This window comes from Blastomyces dermatitidis (assembly GCF_000003525.1).
Source record: "Blastomyces dermatitidis ER-3 genomic scaffold supercont1.4, whole genome shotgun sequence".
NCBI lineage: Eukaryota > Fungi > Ascomycota > Eurotiomycetes > Onygenales > Ajellomycetaceae > Blastomyces > Blastomyces dermatitidis.
Window position 1 is genome coordinate 934,335 of NW_025544777.1, and position 23,204 is coordinate 957,538.

General features: G+C 29.6%; 1 protein-coding gene across 1 annotated transcript; it reads left to right on the forward strand.

The window, feature by feature from the left end:
- Window positions 1–19,391: 19,391 nt before the first annotated feature.
- On the forward strand, window positions 19,392–19,843 carry BDCG_16823 (uncharacterized protein; the record flags this gene model as incomplete). The annotated part of the gene is made up of 1 exon (XM_045426018.1): window positions 19,392–19,843. The coding sequence occupies exon 1, from the start codon at window positions 19,487–19,489 to the stop codon at window positions 19,841–19,843; it is 357 nt and encodes a 118-aa protein (XP_045280698.1). The 5' UTR covers window positions 19,392–19,486.
- Window positions 19,844–23,204: the final 3,361 nt, after the last annotated feature.

The following is a 23,204-nucleotide window of genomic DNA, read 5'->3' on the forward strand; positions in this document are numbered from 1 at the left end:
AGACTTGATTCTGATGAGACTCATGTCAAGAAATGTATAAAACCAGATCAAATGAGATTAAATGTGAAATTCATGATTCTGCTGACTAGTCTATGAATAAGTAATTCTATTACTCAGTCTTCTCTTTTTATAATATCTGTAGTATATATAAATGAACTAGTACTTCTGAATAATATCTGTCTCTTTGAGTCTAGTATCTGTGATATTTATTACTTTCTTTCAATATTATTTTTTCTTCTTTATAAATATATTCTTTCAGATAGTGTAAGAATAAGTGCTTGCAGGTGATTATTCAGATATTTGCAGCTTGGCATGATATATACTGTTAACTACTAGAAGTATTTATAATAGAAAGATAAAATATAGAGATTAAATGTATAATAGTATTTAAACTGAGTTATGAATAGTATTCACAAACTTCAGTCTATATAGTTATGTATAGTCAAGAGCTGCTAACTCTATTAATTATATAAGAGATAGAAATAGAGATAAAGAATCTGTAAGAAGCAGAATTTCTTACATATCTCTTTCTCTCTAAGACTTTATCTGTGAAGCCTTTCACTAAGTAACTTCATAGAATCAGCTCAGCACTGCAGTGATACTCACTAAAAACTCTTTATATCTATAAAAAATCTCAGTGAGAAAAAATCTCTTATTACTAGACTGACCGTGTGACCGTGTCTGGGACCAGGACCAGATTTTTTGATAGTCCCATTACCAATTCGACTGATCCCATTACACGGTTTTAACATTAGATAGTAGTTCCATACTGTCTCAGTGAGACTTACTGTCTACTCTTGTCACATTTTCCAAATGGGACCATGATTTCCACTTCTCAATTTAAATTATTTTTATTGCTTTAAATGACTTTAAATCTCATTTGAGTGTTACCAAAAAGCGTTACTTTTTAAAAAATTAAAAATAGTCTAAAAAAAACCTTAAAATGTCTAAAAATAGTAACTTTATGTCAAGAATGGGACTAAATGGGACCAAATGGGATCACTTTCTCATTTTTTTCAAGTCATGGTTCCATTTTAAGATCTGATATATAGTCACTTTACCTGTTTTTTTGATAGCCAGTCCCAGCGGGATTCACGCCAAGAAATGTATGAGACCAGACCAAATAGGACCAAACATGAAATTCATGGTCCCAGCGGCCAGTCTACTTATTACTATAAAGAGAAAAGAGTCTATCACTCAGTTTCTTATTTTATAAGATTCTTTATAATCTACAGATTCTTCTCTAACTATCACATAGATTTATCTTATATCTTTTATATAGAAGAGTTTCAGTTGATTATTATTATTATTATTATTCTTTCATTATACTCATATGCAAGCGGAGCTTATAATGAGTCCTTGTATGATGTTAAATACAGGTTAAGTGTTAATTATACAGGAGGAAATACAGGTGTTGAGATCACATCAAGATAATAAGAACATAGAAAATACAAAGAAGTGACAATTAGATACATGCGATAATAACTTCTCAGCTCAGAAACATAGAGTGATTTATTGAAGCAATTTGTACATCTCTGTATTTATTAAAAACCTGAGATGCTTGAGTTCCGAATTTAATGTATTCTCTGCGGGTTTCGAACTCACATGCCTTGGTTTCCCACGCCAAGGCGCTACCGGGTGGCCGCATTAACCATTCGGCCACTGAGGCAGTTTCAGTTGACTCTCAATTATTTTTATAAGATTCTTATATGATTATTACATAGATTCATCTCACAGATAAATCACTCTCTATGAGATTACTCTTATCAAAGAGAAGTATTTATAAGTTAATCTTTTACTCATTCTTATAAATCATTATTTTTTAACACTGTAGAATTGTAAGAAATTTTTCATTCTTTTATCAACTCTGTAGAATTGTAGAATTAAGATATCTGCAGTCTGTAATCATTCTTTATAGTTATATAGAAAGATTCAGATCTGTGATTTATAATCACTCTTTATTTACTAGAGTGATCTGACTGTTTTACAGAATTACTTACAGTGTAAGTAAATCTCTCTAGAGTAGTATAAATACTTCAGATCTGTCTGCAGAATCTCATCTTCTTTTTCCTTTTTTTATAACAGCTCTTATTCTTATAAACTGTGAGTATTCTTATTCATCTGTAAAGTGTTTTCACTTAGATAATAGAGAGAGAGAGTTTCTAACAATGTCTGTATATTAATTCAAGAACTTCTCAAGAATAAAAATTTTTTCAATTTTAATATTTTTATAAATAATATCTGACTATTACTGAGCTTCTTATGAGTGTTTCTATAACTTCTCTAATTACTTCTTATCAGCTGATGAAGTAGAGATATCACTGCTTATAACAGTATCTTCATTTCTTTCAGTTCTATCACTGCATCTGATCTTCAGATCAGCAGTTAATTTCATATCTCTTTCAGATTAGTTTCTGACTTTAAGCAGTGCAGTCTCTCTCTTTACTATAAGTCTTCTTATAAGTAATTTCTTACAGACTCTAACTAATAATTCTTATAAAGCTTCTAATATTATCAGTGTCTTCTGCAGCTCTATAAGTCTATAATTATCTCTTCTCTACTCACACAATCTCTGATCAGATATATGTAAATATGTCTAAATTCTCTATCAGTGATTCTCATATCACAGCACATTTTCACAATTTCATTGTCAATGAGAGATGAGTTCTCAGATACTTATAAAATTCAGATAATTAAGATAATGTAAATATTATGAATTTGTAATAGAAGTTAATCTGAGTAGATAAGCTCTCTCTCTGCATCTCAATTATTTCTGAGCTGAATACTTCAGCATAACTGAGAAAGTGAACACAGCTTTGTAAGAGATATCTGATTATATACACAGACAGTTAGCTTTTAAGACTCTGTTATAACTAGACTGACCGTGTGACCGTGTCTGAGACCAGGACCAGAATTTTTGATAGTCTTATTACCAATTCGACAGATTTCATTACACAGTTCTAACATTAGATAGTAGTCTTATACTGTCTCAGTGAAACTTACTGTCTACTCTTATCACATTTTTCAAATGAGATCATGATTTCTACTTCTCAATTTAAATTATTTTTATTACTTTAAATGACTTTAAATCTCATTTGAGTATTATCAAAAAGTGTTACTTTTTAAAAAATTAAAAATAGTCTAAAAAAAACCTTAAAATGTCTAAAAATAGTAACTTTATGCCAAGAATGAAACTAAATGAAATCAAATGAGATCACTTTCTCATTTCTTTCAAGTCATGGTTTCATTTTGAGATCTGATATATAGTCACTTTGCATGTTTATTTAATGATTAGTCCCAGCGGGATTCACATCAAGAAATGTATGAGATCAGATCAAATGAGATCAAATGTGAAATTCATAGTCCCGGCGGCCAGTCTAGTTATAACTGTGTATATTCTGATATCTGACTTCTCTGAAGTCTGTGCATTTCTGATAGTCTTTGTATTAAATGCAATAATTGTCTGTATCACAGATATAATACTCTCTACTTCTTTGAAGAAGAAAATTGATAGTTATAAGAAGATTGAGTATTATAAGTATTGAGAATATAAGTTTAAGTTTTCTTTATTTTTTCTTTATTAATCTCTAAATTATATTCACAGTTCTGTTTTTATTTTCTTATTTTTTAACTTTAATAAGAGCATGATTTCTTCTTTTCTTACATACACTGTGAACTGTTTATCTCAGTAGAAACTCATCATCTTGTAGATTAGAGCTTATAAATGACAGTATTAATATCTTTATTACAACTAGATTCTTAGTGAAGACTGTATTATTCTAACTTATTAGAATTTATAGTATGAAAGTCATGTCTCAGCTTCTATAGATATCTTATCTACTCAGATAATTCTTAAGTAAACTTATTTATCTTATCAGCATATTCTTATCACTGAATCTTGAATCAGAGCTTATAATCTCACTTCTCTGAGTTAATAATCTCTTTAATCTGATATTCTCTTTCACTCTCTAATATTTTGTGAATAGAGTGATGAGTCACAGAATTCTCTTCTGAGAATTTCTTATATTCACAGAGTAAAGAGATATGAAAAACATTATATATCTATAACTCAGATAGCAGTTTCAATTTATAGAACTATAAGCTAACTTTCTTTATAATCTTATAAAACTCTGTCTATAAGAGATTCAGCTTCTTACTAGATCTCTGTATAATAATATTTTCTAGACTCAGTCAGACTCTATTATCTTTCTTAAAACTCTTTATAATATACTTGAAGTTATAGTATCTCTTCTGATACTCTTGAGTCTTTCTCAAGAATTCACAGACTTTCTCTCGAATCTTCTGAATTCTCTCAGTCTGTTCATAAGCATTATTACACTCTATAGTATACTCTTATAAGTTTATCAAGATTATCTGTGAATAGACTGACCGTGTGACCGTGTCTGAGACCAGGACTAGATTTTTTGATAGTCTCATTACCAATTCAACTGATCTCATTACATGGTTTTAATATTAGATAGTAGTCTCATACTGTTTCAGTGAGACTTACTGTCTACTCTTGTCACATTTTTCAAATGAGACCATGATTTCCACTTCTCAATTTAAATTATATTTATTGCTTTAAATGACTTTAAATCTCATTTGAGTATTACCAAAAAGCGTTACTTTTTAAAAAATTAAAAATAGTCTAAAAAAAATCTTAAAATGTCTAAAAATAGTAACTTTATGTCAAGAATGAGACTAAATGAAATCAAATGAGATCACTTTCTCATTTTTTTCAAGTCATGATTTCATTTTAAGATCTGATATATAGTCACTTTACATGTTTTTTTGATAGCCAGTCCCAGCGGGATTCACGCCAAGAAATGTATGAGATCAGATCAAATGAAATCAAACATGAAATTCATGATTCCGGCGGCCAGTCTATCTGTGAATGAGTCTCAGTGAGTATCTCAAAGAGAGTTTTATCTATACTGACATGCTTTGAGTTATTATATATAAACTCTATGAGTAATAATCAATATACTCAGTTATTCTGATTGTAATTAACAAAGTACTGCAGATACTATTTTAATATACTTATTAGATATTCTATCTGATTATCTGTCTGTTAATGAAAAGCTGTGCTTAAATCTTATAAGATCTTCAGTATAGTTATCAGATCAGATTAGAACTCTTCTATAAAGATTAATTCTCTATCTAAGATAATGTTCACAGACAATTCTGTAAGAATAAGTACTCGCAGGCAATTATTCGGGTGTTTGCAGCTTGGCGTGATATGTACTGTCAACTACTAGAAGTATTCATGATAGAAAGATAAAATGTAGAGATTAAATGTATAATAGCATTCAAGCTGAGTTGTGAATAGTATTCATGAACTTCAGTCTATATAGTTGTGTGTAGTCAAGAGCTGCTAGCTCTATTGATTACATAAGAGATAGAAATAGAGATAAAGAATCTGTAAGAAGCAGAATTTCTTACATATTCTCTTCTCTCTAAAACTTTGTCTGTGAAGTCTTTCACTGAGTGACTTCATAGAGTCAGCTCAGCACTGCAGTGATACTCACTAAAAACTCTTCATATTTATAAAAAATCTCAGTGAGGAAAAATCTCTTATTATTATAAAGAGAAAAGAGTCTGTCACTCAGTTTCTTATTCTATAAGATTCTTTGTAATCTACAGATTCTTCTCTAACTATCACACAGATTTATCTCACATCTTTTATATAGAAGAGTTTCAGTTAACTCTTAATCATTTCTATAAGATTCTTATATAATCATCACACAGATTTATCTTGCAGATGAATCACTCTCTATAAGATTATCTTTATCAAAGAGAAGTATTTATAAGTTAATCTTTCACTTATTCTCATAAATCATTATTCTTTAACACTGTAGAATTGTGAGGAATTTTTCATTCTTTCATCAACTCTGTTAAATTATAGAATCAAGATGTTTACAGTTTGTAATCACTCTTTATAATTATATAGAAAGATTCAGGTCTGTAATTCATAATTACTCTTGTTTACTAGAGTGATCTGACTATTTCACAGAATTACTCACAGTGTAAGTAAACCTCTCTAGAGTAGTATAAATATTTCAGATCTGTCTGTAAAATCTTATCTTCTTTTCTCTTTTTCTATAACAGCTCTCATTCTCACAAACTGTGAGTATCTTCATTTATTTATAAAGTGTTTTCACTTAGATGACAGAGAGAGAGTGTTTCTGATAATATTCACATATTGATTTAAGAACTTCTCAAGAATAAAAATTTTACAATTTTAATATCTTCATAAACAATGTCTAACTACTACTGAGCTTCTTATAAGTGTTCTTATAACTTCTCTGATTGCTTTTTATCAGCTGATGAAGCAGAGATGTTATCACTTATAACAGTATCTTCATTCTCTTCTATCTTATTATCATATCTGATCTTCAGATCAGCAGTTAATTTCATATCTTTCTCAGATCAGTCTCTGACTTCAAGCAGCACAGTCTCTCTCTTTGCTGTAAGTCTTCTTATAAGTAATTTCTTATAGATTCTAGTTAATAGTTCTTGTAAAGCTTTTAATGTTATCAGTGTCTTCTATAACTCTGTAGATCTACAATCACTTCTCTTCTACTCACACAATCTCTAATCAGGTATATATGAATATGTCTAGATTCTCTATCAATGATTCTTATACTGTGACACATTTCTGCAATTTCATTGTCAATGAGAGATGAGTCTCTGAGTACTCATAAAATCCAGATAATCAAGATAATGTGAATATTATAAATTCACAATAGAAGTTAAACTGAATAGATGAGTCTTTTCTTCACATCTTAATTATTTTCAGACTGAATACTTCAGCATAACTGAGAAAGTGAACACAGCTTTATAAGAGATATCTGATCACATATGCAGACAGTCAGCTCTTAAGACTCTGCTGTAACTATATATACTCTGATATTTGACTTCTCTGAAGTCTGTGCATTTCTGATAGTCTTTATATCAAATGCAATAATTATCTGTATTATAAGTATAATACTCTCTGCTTCTTTGAAGAAGAAAATTGATAGTTGTGAGAAAATTAAGTGTTGTAGATATTAAGAATGTAAGTTTGAGTTTTCTTTATTTTTTCTTTATTAATCTCTAAATTGTGTTCACAGCTCTGTTTTTATTTCTTATTTTTTAGCTTTAATAAGAGTATGATTTCTTCTTTTCTTACATACACTGTAGACTGTTCATCTCAGTAGAAACTCATTATCTTATAGACTAGAACTTATAAATGACAGTGTTAATATCTTTGTTACAATCAGATTCTTAGCAAAGATCATATCATTCTAACTTATCAGAATTCACAGTATAAAAGTTATGTCTCAGCTTCTGTAAATATCTTATCTGTCTGAATGATTCTTAAGTAAACTCATTTATCTTATTAGAATATTCTTATCACTGAATCTTGAATCAGAGCTTGCAATCTCACTTCTCTGAGTTAATAATCTCTTTAATCTGATATTCTCTTTCACTCTCTAGTACTTTATAGATAAAGTAATGAGTCACAGAGTTCTCTTCTGAGAATTTCTTATATTTATGAAGTAAAGAGATATGAAAAATATTATATATCTGTAACTTAGATGACAGTTTTAATCTGTAGAACTGTGAGTTAACTTTCTTCATAATCTTATAAGACTCTGTCTGTAAAAGATTCAGCTTCTTACTAGATTTTTATATAATAATATTTTCTAGACTTAGTCAGACTCTATCATCTTTCTTAAAACTCTTTATAATATACTTGAAGTTATAGTATCTCTTCTGATACTCTTGAGTCTTTCTCAAGAATTCACAGACTTTCTTCTGAATCTTCTGAATTCTCTCAGCTCATTCATGAGTATTATCACACTCTATAGTATACTCTCACAGGTTCATCAAGATCATTCATGAATAAGTCTCAGTGAGTATCTTAAAGAAGGTTTTATCTATACTGATATACTTTAAGTTGTTATATACAAACTCTGTGAGTGATAATTAATACACTCAGTTATTCTGATTGTAATTAACAAAGCACTACAGATACTGTTTTAATATACTTATCAGATATTCTATCTAATTATCTGTCTGTTAATAAAAAGCTGTGCTTAGATCTTATAAAATCTTCAGTATAGTTATCAGATTAGATTAGAACTCTTCTATAAAGATTAATTCTCTATCTGAGACAATGTTTATAGATAACTTATACAATCAGATTACATCACAGATAAAAATATGAGTCAAATTCTTTAACTTCAAGTTCTTACAGATGAGTATAAAGTGTGTTATCTTGATAAAGTAATTCACTATTATCAGCACACTGTCAAAGCAGGCATTATATATGTTCTTGTTTTCAGAGACATTTATAAGAGTATTCATTTCTAGACTGACCGTGTGACCGTGTCTGAGATCAGAATCAAACTTTACAGTTGTTATGTTATCTAAAAGTATTACTTCTGATCATGGTTTGTGTTCATCACATTGATCTCAAATCACATTATTTTAAATATTAAAGGTCTCAGATTCACTTTTCAAATAAAAATCTAGTCTCAGATAAAGAATATATTTGAATTCTTAGTCACATTTTCATTCTGATCTCATTATTAAGAATGATATTAAATAAGATTATGAAATCACTTCTCACTTACATAATATTATAACATAGTACTCATTTGTTGAAAATTCAATAGAGAGTATTATTAAATATTATTACTTTTCTGAACACAGATCATAATTCATATAATTTTAATTATGAAAAAAACATAAAATACAAAAAAAAAACAAAAAACAAAAAACAAAACAAATACAAGAAAAAATCACATTAAAAAAAAAAATAAAAGGAAAAGAAAAAAATAAAAAATAAAAATAAAAAAAATCAAGATTACAGAGTCACAGCACTCTTAAAATACTCACTTCTCAGAGTCTTTACAATATTCATCATCAACTGTGTATTTCTCACAGTGAGAATAACACAGCTGTGATAAGTTATTATCTTAATATCATCTAATAAATAATCAGTATATATCTGTATAAATGTGAATAATTAGAAAACATACACTTAAAAAGTGTGACCAGGATGAACTCTGCTGTCACTTGAATGACATTAAGAACAGAATGCTGAAATTGATGATTTCTCTCATCAATTTCACAGACAAGACATATGAAGATGATCTTGAGAAATATAAGATTCTCTGACTTCTGATAAAAACAGATCTCACAGAGAGACTCTATTTTCATAATATCAGAGACTGAGTGTTATTAAAAAGTGTTACTTTCATACAATGTATATACACTTACTGCAGTGATTCATTCTCTGTGCATGTAACTGAGAGTTGTGACTTTCTCATACTGCACAGCTCTCTCTGAGATGCTGCTGTCAGTTTGCAATTCATACAGTCTTTCAGTTCAGTACACACTGTATATATACAGCTCTGCATGCTGAGACTGTGTTGATCATTATAACCTGACATGATACTCACTTTTTGTGAGCCATGTTTCATTTAAGAGAAGGGAGAGAAAATGCAACTGTTGTTTTATTAAGAAGAGAATGAATAATTAGTATTATTGAATTAATTTAATTCATCTGCATTTAAAATTTGATTAGTTTATACTCTTCAATTTGAGGATTTCTATGAGTGTTTTAATAGTTTTTATACCAGCTTGAACTTAGTGATGAGTTGAAGAAGAAGAGAAAAGAGAGAAGAAAGAAATGAGAATAACTTATCTTTATAATATGAAAACAGAGAATCACTGCAATTATTCTTTCTAGTAATAAAGATCTGTTTTCTGCATGTATTTCTGATATAGATTATATGATAAATGCATATAAAGAATATCAATAGTGCATGCATTGAATGAAGATAATATTGCTATGTAACACTGTAGCTGTTTCTGTATATCTCTGAAAGCTGTTAATAGTTTCTTTATCTCTTTATATTTGATAAGTCAATAATATATTTCAATGCACTCTCTCTTTCATCATCATCATTATCATTATTATCATTATTATTATCATTATTACTATCACTACTATCATCATCATTATCATTATCATTATTATTATCATCATATCATTGCCTGTCTTCATTCTCTCTTCAATACTTATTAAAATTAATCATGTTATTTCTCTTCAAATATTCTGCGGTTCTGCAGACCACCAAGGCGCGTGAGTACTGTCACAGATTGAAGAGAGAGAAGAAAAAGATATTCAAGTGCAGAGAGACAGATTGCAAGACATGTTATAATGTCTTGAAGAGGCTTTATAAGAGAGTAGAATGATAACAATTTTAAGTAATACTTCTGATAGATTTAGACTGAACTAAGTATAGAAATAATACAGATGACACTGTCTGTGAGAGATTGAAAAAGAAGATAGTGAAGAGTCTCATACAGCAGTGATGAGATTAGAAGAAGTTCTGAGAATAAATTAAGATCAAGATGAAGAGAGAGAGAGAGAAGAAGAGTATTACTATAAATAAGCAGCAGCAGAAGAAGATTGAGAAGATATTAAAGTAAGAGACAAAGAAGTCAAAACTGATAAGTTTTTTATTAAGAGATAACAATTTTTGATAACACTTCTGTTCTCTAATTGATTAGCAGAAGCTGGCAGAGAAGAAGGAAATTGAGACCTTGTTCAGGTCTTGAATATGCTTCATGATTCAGAATATTGAGAAGACAGCTCTGCTCTCTGAGCATGTCAATCTGCTTACTGCTGAGATGAAACCTGAGACAGCAGATCAGAAAATACAGGATTTTGAGATGCAGATTAATCTGACTGAGAGAGAGCAGTAAGAACTCTTCTCTGAGAAGATAGTGAAGAGAGATTTTAAGATGATTATTATCTCAGATGAGAAGAAGAAGAAGAAGAAGAAGAAGAAGAAGAAAAAGAATGAGAAGTGAATTATAAAGAATAATAAGAAGAATGAGAAAGAGAAGAAGTAGATTTTTTTCTTTTTATATTAATTAGTTATAAGTTTAAGTTTTTAATTATTAATAATTAAAATTGATTTTAAGTTTTCAAAAATTATTGTACAAGTTGTAATCAAGTCAGAAATGATATATATATATATATATATTTAACTATCATGATTCACAAATCACTATAATGTATAAGTATCAACATTTTTTCAACATTGATATTCATAATATTAATATATTTTTAATAATATCATCTGATAACATAATTTGATAACACTCTCTTTCACAATATTAATATATTTCAAGAAATATGACAGAGATTAATCAAGATTATTTATTTACTTTTATACATCAATGATATTCAATCTGAGTTAGTACTAAAATTATAACTAAGTTAAGAAACAAGATTATTTTCTCTTATATTAATTCTTCTTACACACATCAGTGATCAGTTATTGAAAATAAATTATTATCTTTCTTAAATTATTATCATATCTTCTGAATTCACTTCTTTCACTTCTTTCACTTCTATTGAAGATTCATAAACTCTTCAAGAAATCACTGTAAATCACAAAGTCTACATTATTTACAATTCAACACAGAATACTGTCTTTCAATCATAATGAATAATCACTTCATTCTTCACATCTGATTTCAGATCATGAAATTTATGAAAAACTCAACACAAACATTGAGATGAACTATAGAATAATTATCAATAAATTGTATTATAGATTACTCAAGAGCTATCTCTTTACTGCAATCACTGCAACTTCATTCAGAAACATTCATTATAAACTGATCATAACTCTGAAGAAATTTCCTGACATCTGAAGTCATCAGAATACAGACAATAAAAGAAAAATAATCAGAAAATTACTACTGAGCTGATAAGTTACTCTATCAGATAATAATTTTTAATAACATTAACTTTCTAATTTGAAGAAAATCATGCAATAATGACTCTGTATCAGTACTCTGATTTTATAACTCTCATCTAATAACTTCTGTGAATAATTACTTCATATGTATATATCTCTGAATCTTTCTCTTCAATCAATTGAAAACTCTGAATTCTGAACACTTCTTCAAATGCTTAATTCAAATCTTCATATTTCACATTAATTCTGTCTTCAGTTCAATCTCAAGACACACTACAAAGTCAATATACAATATCTAGAATCAGAGTTGAAGAATCATTGAAGAGTGTCTCTCACAGTGAATACATGAACTAGTATAAATAATCTTACATTTATAAGAGCTATATATTATTACATTGATGAGAACTGAACTTATCAAGAGACATTAATTGAATTTGAATCATTGATCATTATTATTATTATTATTCTTCAATTATAGATGTATGCAGTCAGAGACTATGACATCTACCTGAGAACTTTAGTTCTCAGGGTTTTTTCTATGTCTGTAAAGTTAACTATTGTACATTCATCAATTTCAGATATGCAAAATCAGAAAATTCCAGCCCAGAATACAAAAACTGTTTACAAATTGCAGTGTTTTAACATCTTTTGATACTTTGAAATCATTTGACAATATCATGACAAAAGAAAAGAGAGAAAGAACACAGTCTCAAAGATAGACACATTAAATAGATAGATAGAAAGAAATTGAAAGAAAAAGATACAGAAAAAGAAAAAGTAAAGAGAGACTATAACAAAACAAATTCTTAAAAGAGAGTGTATAGCTGTTTTAACAGACTATATCTGATTGATTTCCTCCTCTTCATATTCAGATAATTCTGAATTTAGTCATTTTCTTGTAGCTGCTTGAGTTTCTGATAGAAAGTCTATTAAGTATTTAATTCCTGTCTCAGTTGAGAATAAGAATCTCATATTTAATTGATTTAGATCATACATCTCTTTCAATCTGGCTCTGAGACTATTGTATAATGCACAGTGCATTATAATATGCTCAGAATTCTCATTTGTATTGCAGAATGAGCATTCTATTGAGTTAAATCTATCATCAAATCTTTGTATATAAGATTTGAAATAGCCATGTCCTAGTTTCAGCTGTATTATAGATGAGAATATTTTCTTTTTACATTTAATTGAACAAGATTTCCACTTGGGTTTTGTTTCAAATCTTGAATAATGTATACTCTTCTTTTGTTTCTGCCAGCTTTCATTTCACTTGTCTAAACAAGATTCTTTTATTTTTCTCTTTATAAAAGATCAGGACACAATTTTTTGAATAGATCTGCTTAATTCTGCACCCTTTTTTACAGCTGAATCAGCCAATTCATTGCCATGAATATTCATATGAGCAGGAACCCAGTGTAGATGAATTCTCAGCTTTAATGTTCTTCTCTTTTGAATTTTTAAAACAGAGTTTAAGATCAGTTCAAGATTCATTTGATCATTATGAATCTGACTATTTCTAAGTCTTTTTAAAGCAGCTTGACTATCAGAGAATATCCATGCCTCTTTCAAACAATTTCCTCTTTTATGAGATTTTATTTCAATGAGTTTGAAAGCTTTCACTATTACAAATAGTTCAGCATCAAAGACTTCACATTCAGAGTCTAGATTTCAGAAATCTGAGATAAAATTAATATTATCTTCAGTATAAGCAATGCCTGCGCCTAATCTATTCAAGTTCTCATTTTTTGAGCCATCTGAATAAATCAGAATAGAGTCTTTTATATTGATTGTAGAAATTCTCTTCAAATGCTGTTCATATTCTTTCTCTTTTGATAGTTCACTTATTTGTAAGTCTATAAGAGATTCAAGCTTTTTTCTCCAGGGAGATAACTTCTCATGATCAACTTTTTCAACATTTAAAGAAGAAAATTGATTTTTAATCAGAGAGTATAGTCTGTACAGTTGAGAAGACATTTTCTTTGAAGAATTATTTTCATTTCAATCAAGAAATCTATTCCAATCCAGTTCATTTTCAGAGTTAATTGATGAAAATGAAGAAGAGACTCTTTCTCTGATTATATGATTTAAGCTCATCTTTACAACTCTCAGAGCATAGTTCATACAGGCCTTTTCAAATCTAATAGTAGAAGAAGGAATTGAAGCTTCAATTTCTATTGCTTTAATAGGAGATGATTTAAATGCTTTCAGAATTCTTCTCAAGGCTCTGTTTTGCAGACTTTGAAAGAGTTCAGTGAAATTCCCTTGATTATTTCATCAAACTTGAACTTCATAATCAGCTACTGATGTAATACAGGCTATATATAACTGTCTCATAGCCTGGAAGGATAGACCTCTCTCTGTATTTGATAGTCTGATTATGTTGTTCAATAGTCTTTCTGCCTTGACAGTTCTTTGTTGAATGTGATATTTAAAATTCAACTTGGAGTTTAACCATACTCCTAATCATTTGACATTTACACTGGGTTTAATCTCTCTATTTAAAAGAGTTAGAGATAGTTCTCTCTCATTGAATCTAGAAAAGAAATGAATTAACTCAGTTTTATCCATATCAAATTGAATTTGATTGATATCTGCTCTAACAAAGATTTCCTTTACAGCTTCTTCAATTACTTTCAAATTCTCTTTGATAGTTTTTGAGCTGTAGACTAGATCAATATCATTCACATAACTTGAAGATCACACTATTCTCATATTTCTATTTTTGAATAGATATGCAGTGTATATTGTAAATAAAATGAGTGAGATTGAAGATCTCTGTGATACTTCTATTTTTATCTCAGTCTTGTCTTGTTTCATTTCATCAAAGAAGAGTTGTATAATTCTTTTAGATATAAAACAGTTAACTCATTTTATTAGAAAAAGTGGCAGTTTTAATATCTTCAATGTCTGAATTAACTTTGACTTTGAAACATGATCAAATGCTTCTTTTATATCAATAAAAACTGCAGTTGAGACCAGATCCTCATGCTTTGCTATTTGAATATCATGAACAACTGAGAGAACAGTGTCAATTGCAGAACACTGTTTTCTATCTCTCATTTGTTCACTGAATAAAAGAGAATCATCTATAGAGCTTATAAAAGATAGTTAAGTAGCTATTATCTTTTCTAAAACCTTTCCTAGACAGTTCAATAGAGATATTACTCTATATGACTTAGAAATTGAAGTTTTTCTATTAGGTTTTGCAAGAATCACTCCAGTGGCTTCTCTCCAGCATTCAGAATGATATTCATTTTTCAAGAGATTGAAAAAGAGCTCAAAATATTTATTCTTTAAGTAGAAATACATATTTTGAATAATCAAGTGATTAATTGAATCAGGACCTGCAGCAGTTTTAACAGAACTTGAGAAGATAGCTGACTCTAATTCATCTTGTGTAAGATCAGGCCATTCCCAGTCATTTTCATCAATGTAGTTGAGAAGTGATATATTCTCTTTCTCTGAATCTGAATCTGAATCTGGTGAGTTCTGAAAGAGAATTCTTATGAAAGCTTGACATTTTTCCTCAAAAGAGTTTGCTGTATATGATTCATTCTAAAACTCATATTCTAGAGCTGGAAGTTTTGCTACACTTCTTGTTTTAGTATAGTTAAAAGCTTTAAAAACTTCCTTTTCTTGTGCTTCTTCAAGAAATTTATTCCAGCAGTCTGTTTTAGCTCTTTTAATATCTGAAAAATATTCATTTCTGACAGTTTTGAACTCTTCATCAGATATTACATCATTCTTTCAATCTCTTCTAGCAGTAGCTAATTCTTTTCTTTTAGATGAGATATTCTCATTTCATCAAGGTTTTGAATACTCAGAAGATTTTCTTTTTGAAATATTATCTCTAACACTTGTTAGAATGATAGATGTAATAAGCTTCACTCTATTCTCAAGCATTTCATTTGAGATATCTTGACCAGAATTTCAATATAGCTCATTCTGTCTTTCAGATTTTAACAGTTTTATGCTTTCTTCAACTGCTTTTCAATCAGCTTTTTCAAAGTTATACTGATTAGAGAGAAGAGGATTTTCACTCATTTGTTTTTCACTCAGTTCAATATCAAATTGAATAATCTCATGACCTGATTCTGATGTCTCATTTGAATTAATAAATCAGTTTACAAGTCTTCTTTTCATTAGATTTTGTGACATGAATGTTAGATCTATAATAGACTTCTGTTTCATGCCTTTTCTAAAGAATGTTTGTTGATCAGACTTATTAACCAAATCTATTGAATGCTCAAAGATTCATTCAATCAGATTATCAGCTCTCACTGCTCTCTTGCATTCTGAATTTCATCAGAGATGATGTGTATTGAAATCTTCTGCAATTATAGAGTTTCTTGATGAAGTTATGTTCAGAAATCCTCTATCAATTGTTCAGATATTGTTATTTTCCTTCAATGACTTTTCATTATAGATATTTATGAGCTGTATAGTATCAAACTCATTTTCTTTATCTATAATATCACCCACCAGAATATCAGGGTCAGACATGATATTAAATCTTAGATTAAATTGATATCTTGATCTCTTTCTTTCATAGATCACTACTCTTGACTTTATCTCAGACTTTTGAGGTAAAAAGCAGTAGTAGCTTAAATGAGAAATGACATATTTTTGCTCAGCATCAAAATTCAGCTCCTGAAGCAGTATAAAATCAACTTTTTATTCAAATGCAATTTGAAGACAAGAATAAATGCAATTTGAGTTTCTATTCACATTATTTTGAATAAATGTGATTTTTGAAGAGTTTTTAAACTTTTTTTGTTATTTTTGTTGTATATTCATACTAAAAGAGAGTAGAGAAGAATCTAATCACTATCATCAGATAGTAGATTATAACTGTTCTGAAAAGTAGAAATCTCAACTGCTTGCATTATATCTAGTTTATCATCAGAGTCATTTCTCAATTCTCTAATCTTAACAGGAGTTTGAGAATTCAAATTCTGTTTACATTTCACTGAAGAATTGAAGTTTGAAGACTTAGATAATTGAGAGTTTCTTCTTTTTGAGCTTGCAGTTGTGAGTTTACTGACTTGACTCTTCTCTTCAGTTCTAGATTGACTTTGAGCTTCATCTTTTCTCCAGTTCTTTTGAGTTCTAGAAGCAAACATACATTCTTTTGAGCTAGATGCATGTTTTTCTTTACAATTAGAGCACTTAAGCAGAGTATGTTGATAAATTTCACCTCTTTTTGAGCATGTTTCACATTTATGCTCACTAGTTTTGTGATCTCTGGCACAGAATGCACATTTTGAGTCTCTAAAATATGAGATTACAAAGTGTTCATATCTTTGACAGTTTGAACACTGTGTTTGAGCTTTGAGATTCATTCTTGAGTCTTTGTATTCATGAACTCTCATTTTCAAACCTGCTACTCTTACTTCAGAGATCTTTGACTGTTCAAGTGTTTTTGTATATACTAGAACAGAGGCATTTCTCCTGCTTTGTCTGAACTCAATTGAATTTAGTCATACAGGCTTCTTTCTCAGTTGAATGAAGTTGTATTCTTTCAATTCATTTTTGAGAAGTAGCATTCCTTCTTCACAGTCAAAAATTTCAACTGAAATATCATGAAGAATGAATTTGTCCCACTTTTCATCTCTTTCAGATAGAATTGTTGTGTTTAGCAATGATTCTACTGCTGACTTTCAGAGATTCTCATTCTGAATAAGGAATTCAGCACTGAATTCAGGCATTGTAGTCAGAATAATAGAGTTTTCAAAGAATGATGACTCAATTGAAGCTATAACTGGTTTTTGAACTTTAATATCAGTTATCAACTGAGAAAAGAACTGCTGATTAATTTCATTTCTGATTCTGAAAATAAGATTTGAGTTTAGCTTATTTCTTTGCAGAATGTTCTGATTTGAGACTTTGAGAATGAGTCTTCTATTTCTAGAGATTTGAAAGTTTTTCTCTTTTTACATTTTCTTTTTCACTTTTCTATGAATAGAGGCATGAGCAGTATTCTTCTCAGTTTTCTCAGAATTTTGAGCAGGTTTTGAGACAGCAGGTTTAGAGACAGCAGATTCAGCTGCTTGAGCATATATTTTCTTCTGATTCAAGAAAGAAGAAGAAGTAGGAAGAAAGAAAGAAGAAGAGCAAGATGAAGAGTCAGTGATTATACTAGGAATTTTCAAGGTTTTTTGAACTGTGTTTGAGATTCCAAGTTTGAACTTGATCATCTTCTGTAGTTATCTGATCTGAGTATGAAGAATTAACAGAACTTCTTCATTCATCTCACTCAGACACTGCTTTCCAAGAATCTTACTTGCTTTTTCAAGTTCCTGTATTTCAAGAACTTGTTGTTTCTCTATTTCTTCTTTCTTTCTTCTCTTCAGAATTTCAATCTCAGAAATAGCATTTGAGAAAGCATCTTTTTCCACATCAACTGAGTGTATTTTTGAACTCATTGTTTTCACTCAATAAAAAGTTGGTCAGACTGTTTCAATTGAGATATTTCTAAGTCTGTTTTCAATTGAAAAGTTGATCAGACTGTTTCAAAAGAAGAATAAAAGACTTTTGTGTATAAAACACCTGATTTTTTTCACACTAGTTCAGTAACTAGGTTAGATTTTTGAAGAGAATCTAATAAACTAAAATTGATTTTTAAGATAAATCAATAAAATCTTTACAATCTCTTTCTTAGGGTACAGTGAGAAAAAGTATGATATCAATTGATAATAAATCAGATAATATGACAGTTTTTGAGAGAAAAACTGATAAAAAATAAATCAATTTTTTGCAGAGAAATTGATTAAAACTATTCAATTTTATTCTAAATCATTCAATTCTCCTCACACAACAAGTGTGCAACTCAAATCAGTTAATAAAGAGTGTAAAAAAGAATTAGGTATTAATGAAAGCTCTTCAGCCACTGAAAAAGTAATTCTTACTTAAAAGAATATGAAATTATGACAGAAAACAACTCTGTTTTTAATTCTTTGTAAGAATATTGTGTAAAACTCAGAGAAAAACACCTTACTTTTTCAAGAGAAGTAAAAAACTATTTCTAAGATCTTTTTTTTTTGCATTAACTGCTGCAGAAGAATGAGATAGAAACTGCTAAGATATGCACTACTGTATACTCTCTATCAAGACTTTCCCTCTTCAGAGTCTTGATATTATAGAGAATATAAGTCTGTTTCTATATGATAATATAAATATTGCCAGTGGGATGTAGAGAAACTGGTTATTTATATCTCAAAATAGAAGACTTTGTCAATGATTATATCAATATAGAGTTAATTCTCAAATTCAATAGAAACCTAGTGTTGCTGTTCTCAATCCCTTACAGAATCTATTGAATATTGAGATATTAAAACTAGATTTAATATATCTCACTGTGCAGGGATCAAAGGCTCAGTCAGACCTTGAAGTATACTGATTTTATAGTTATTGATGTGCTGTTGACTCATTGTCCACTGGTTATGTATTGAATACTGTTGCTGAGGTATCTTTTTGTATCATTCTGCTGGGGATGGGCCAGATTGAGAGGGGTAGTACAGGGGTGAGACTTGGTGTTGAAGTCTAGATACACTGGCAGCGGACCGTGGAGGTTGCACTTCAGAAAAGTCTGTTGATTATGTGCTTGATATTATCGCCGAGGTATCTTTTTGTATTTTTCTGCCGGGGATGGGCCAGATTGGGAAGGGCGGTACGAGGGTGAGACTTGGTGTTGGTGTTTTGGAACATCAAAGATGGACAGGGTTTTCGCGGAGGTCGCTCCTCGGATATCTCCACACTACAGGTCGGGGGTCTTCCAAAATCGAGAAGATTGGTGCATATGGCTAGGTCACTTCACCTTACAATTTGTATGGCACTCTGGCCCGGGGTTGTGGTGTGGTAGGGAAGAACGGGGGATAATCCCACACAGGAGCTTCGAACAACGTCCGGTTCACGTTTGGCTGGATAACTCCACCACCACACGGGGTATGCGGTCGGCGATGGGGTCAAAATGCTCGTATGATCGAGGGCTTTTCGATGGATCTATCGGCGGGTTCTTATTCGAAAAATCGAGCGAGTTCGTGGTGGAGCGGTTGACTCAAAGAATCTGAATCATTGATCAGTAGTCATACTGAGAATTATATAGCAGAGATATTAATGACTGTGATTAAAAATAACTATTGAGATATTAGTCTCAGTCTTCTTATAATTACAACTGACAATGCTGTGAATAACTACACTATGATGAAGAGCTTAGAGCAAAAATTGACTTTGCATTTCTGAAATAATAAACAAGGTTATATTTTCTGCATTGCTCATGTGATTCAACTTGTGATGCAAACACTGATAAAGAATCTTAACATTGAGATGAAGAATAATGAGATGAATGATTCTTGAGATAAGAATGAAATGAAAGTGATTACTCAAGTAACTTTTGCATTTACTTTGCAAAAGATAATATTTTTTAACAATACTTTTTAATATTACTTTTTAATAACACTTTTTAATAATACTACTGTTAATTTTGAATAGATTGACTAATAATTTAAATATCATAGATTCAAAACATTGCTAATGTGATTTATATCTCTTCTAAATAATAACAATAATTTCATGATATTCAATAAATAAACAAATCAGTTACATCACTGAATATGATACAGAATGTTAGAATATAATGAAGTTCAATATATAAGATAGCTGTTCAGACTCTTTAATTGTATCAGATGATTGATCATTGAGTGCAATACTCTGATTGAGAAAAGATTCAGATATTGAAACTTTCTGATATGAAGTGAACTCAGTTAAAATATGTGATTGATTTACTGTTTCAGTTTTATAAGATAATAAAGACAGTCTCAATCACTTGTATATCAATGCTGCAGTCAGTCTGATGAGTGTATAACAGTTTATTTACTTATCTTGAGAAGCAGTTGAATCACTTAAAAAGAAATTCAGTCTGAAATGATGCTATAGTGCAGACTATTATTACTGCAAGGAATAAACTGGCATATTACTACAGTAAAATGAAACAATCTTTTACAGAGTACTATACTATAGCAGCTCTACTAGATTTCTCTCATTGAGTTAATATCTACACTTCTCAAGATTGAACAGAGAAGAAATGAGACTCATATATCAAATTAGTCTGAGACTACTACAATGTCAACTATCAGAGATTTGAATAAGCAGATGTTTGAGATGTGAAGACAGTGAAATACAATTCTCTAGTAAGTAATAATCTTTGATAACACTTCATATTACATAGAACTATAATACTAACTTTGAAACAGAACTTGTATACATTGATTACAACTGAAAATCAGGTAAAATTACATACTTATAAAACTGAATTTGATCACTATCTTCAAGATAATTCAATGAATTTACACACTAAATCAATTCTAGAGTTATGAAAAATTGTTAAGAGTATATATTCAACTGTTACACTGATGATGTGTGATATTCTGATAATTTCATTGACAGAGATGAGAATGAAGTGAAAGTTCAACTCAAGTTGAGATATTTATTACTATTATTAGAGACAATTATAAGAAAAAACAATCAAGAAACTCATGATTGTAAAACATGAAATTATCAGATAGTTTAATATCTCTGATCACAGTATATCAGAGAAGTGTAGTTTTCATGAGAAAGTAATGAATAAACTTACACAAGAATGTATTTAGTTGTTTCATGAGTGTTATCAATAATTGTTATCAAATTCTGATTATATAAGCAATCACTGAATAAACTGAATGAGACTGATTTTGATCTTCAGTCTCAGTCTCATTCTGATTTTGAAAGAATGATCATCTTTTACAGTTTATTCTGGAAAATTACTCTTATTTCACTGTTCTTGAATTAAATCTGATCATTTTTCACATCATTTCTCTCAGAAATGGTTCATTTTCAGATTTTTTTAAGGCTTGGTCCTGGTGAGACTCACGCCAAGAAATGTATGAGATCAGATCAAATGAAATCAAATGTGAAATTCATGATTCCGTCAGCCAGTCTATTCATTTCTAGCTATTCTCAAGATTTTTATAAGATGAATAGAGAAGTAAGTTCTTCATATAATCTGAACTGCACTATCTGTGAACTCTGATAAATAGTATAAGAATTCACTATCTTCTTTATAAGTTCTCACATCTTCAGTCAGAAGTATTTTCTTATAAGTAACTTATAAGTTCTAGTGTCTGTAAAATGATCTGCTAGAGAAGAGTTATGATATCTTTTAATAAGTTCTATGTGTAGAAACTTATTTACAGGTATATAAATTCAGCTCTCTTTTCATAAGAGATTATTTAAGTCTCTTCAATTTTTTATTTCTGCAGAATTAATCTCTGTTATAAGCAGTTTCTGAATATACTGAGTATATTCATTCTTCAGTTGCAGTTCAGACAATCTGAATAGAAGATCTTATGAAGACTTATACTTTGTTTCTTCTTATATCAGGTCTTTCACAGTACTTCTCAAAGCTTACAAACTCTTCAGATTATAGATACTCTCTTCAAGAATTCTTGCAGAAATTCTCAGAGTGTTGACTCTCAGTGTTATAGAAAGTAATTGTATAGACTTATTCTCTCTTTCTTTTCTCTTCTCTTTTAAGAGATTAAGAGACTCTTCAATTAATCTCTTTATAACACTCAGTCTGAGTATCTTATAAAGCTTTTCTATCTTCTCTAATCTCTCTATATCTGTCATTCTGATCTTCTTAACATAGTCTGATCTGTGAGAGAGTTCATTCACTGAGTTCTTAGTTCTCTTGATATATTCTATCTTGAACTAGAACTCACTCAGTCTCTGAGCTCAGTGAATCTACTGTTATAAGAGTTTCTTAATTAAAGTAAACTATTTTAAGCTGTTATAATCAGTTCTAACAGTAATCACTGTTACAAGATTCTCAAAGTAGTGATATCAGTGATAGAAGAATTTCACTATTATAAGAAGTTTCTAATTATAAATGTTATAGTTGATCTCTGCAGATTGCATCTTCTGTGAGAAAAAGACTATTAAAACTCAGTTCTCATTTAACTGTAGTTACAAGACTATTTCTGAAATTATAAAGAAGAAGACATCTATCTTTAATCTGATTAAGAGTAAGAGATTAAAGTAAAATAGTATCACTATATCTGTGAATATCTGTTTTAATCTTATAAAGATCTTATAAGCTTCTGAGATAAGAAAGTTCTCACAGTTCTCTCTTCTTAATAATTTTTTCATTCTCTGTTTATAGAATAACTTCTTCTTATTTTCATTCTTCAGTATGTCTGTAAGAGTTAAGAAGATTCTTATAAACACAAAGATAAACTATCTATAGAAATTCACAAAGCTCAGAAAGATCTGAATTTTATGAATACTAGTTAACTTCAGCTATAATAGAATAGTCTTAATCTGTGAAGATTTCATCTGAATATCATCTGTAATCATTATATATTCTAGGAAATTAATCTGACAGATACTGAAGTT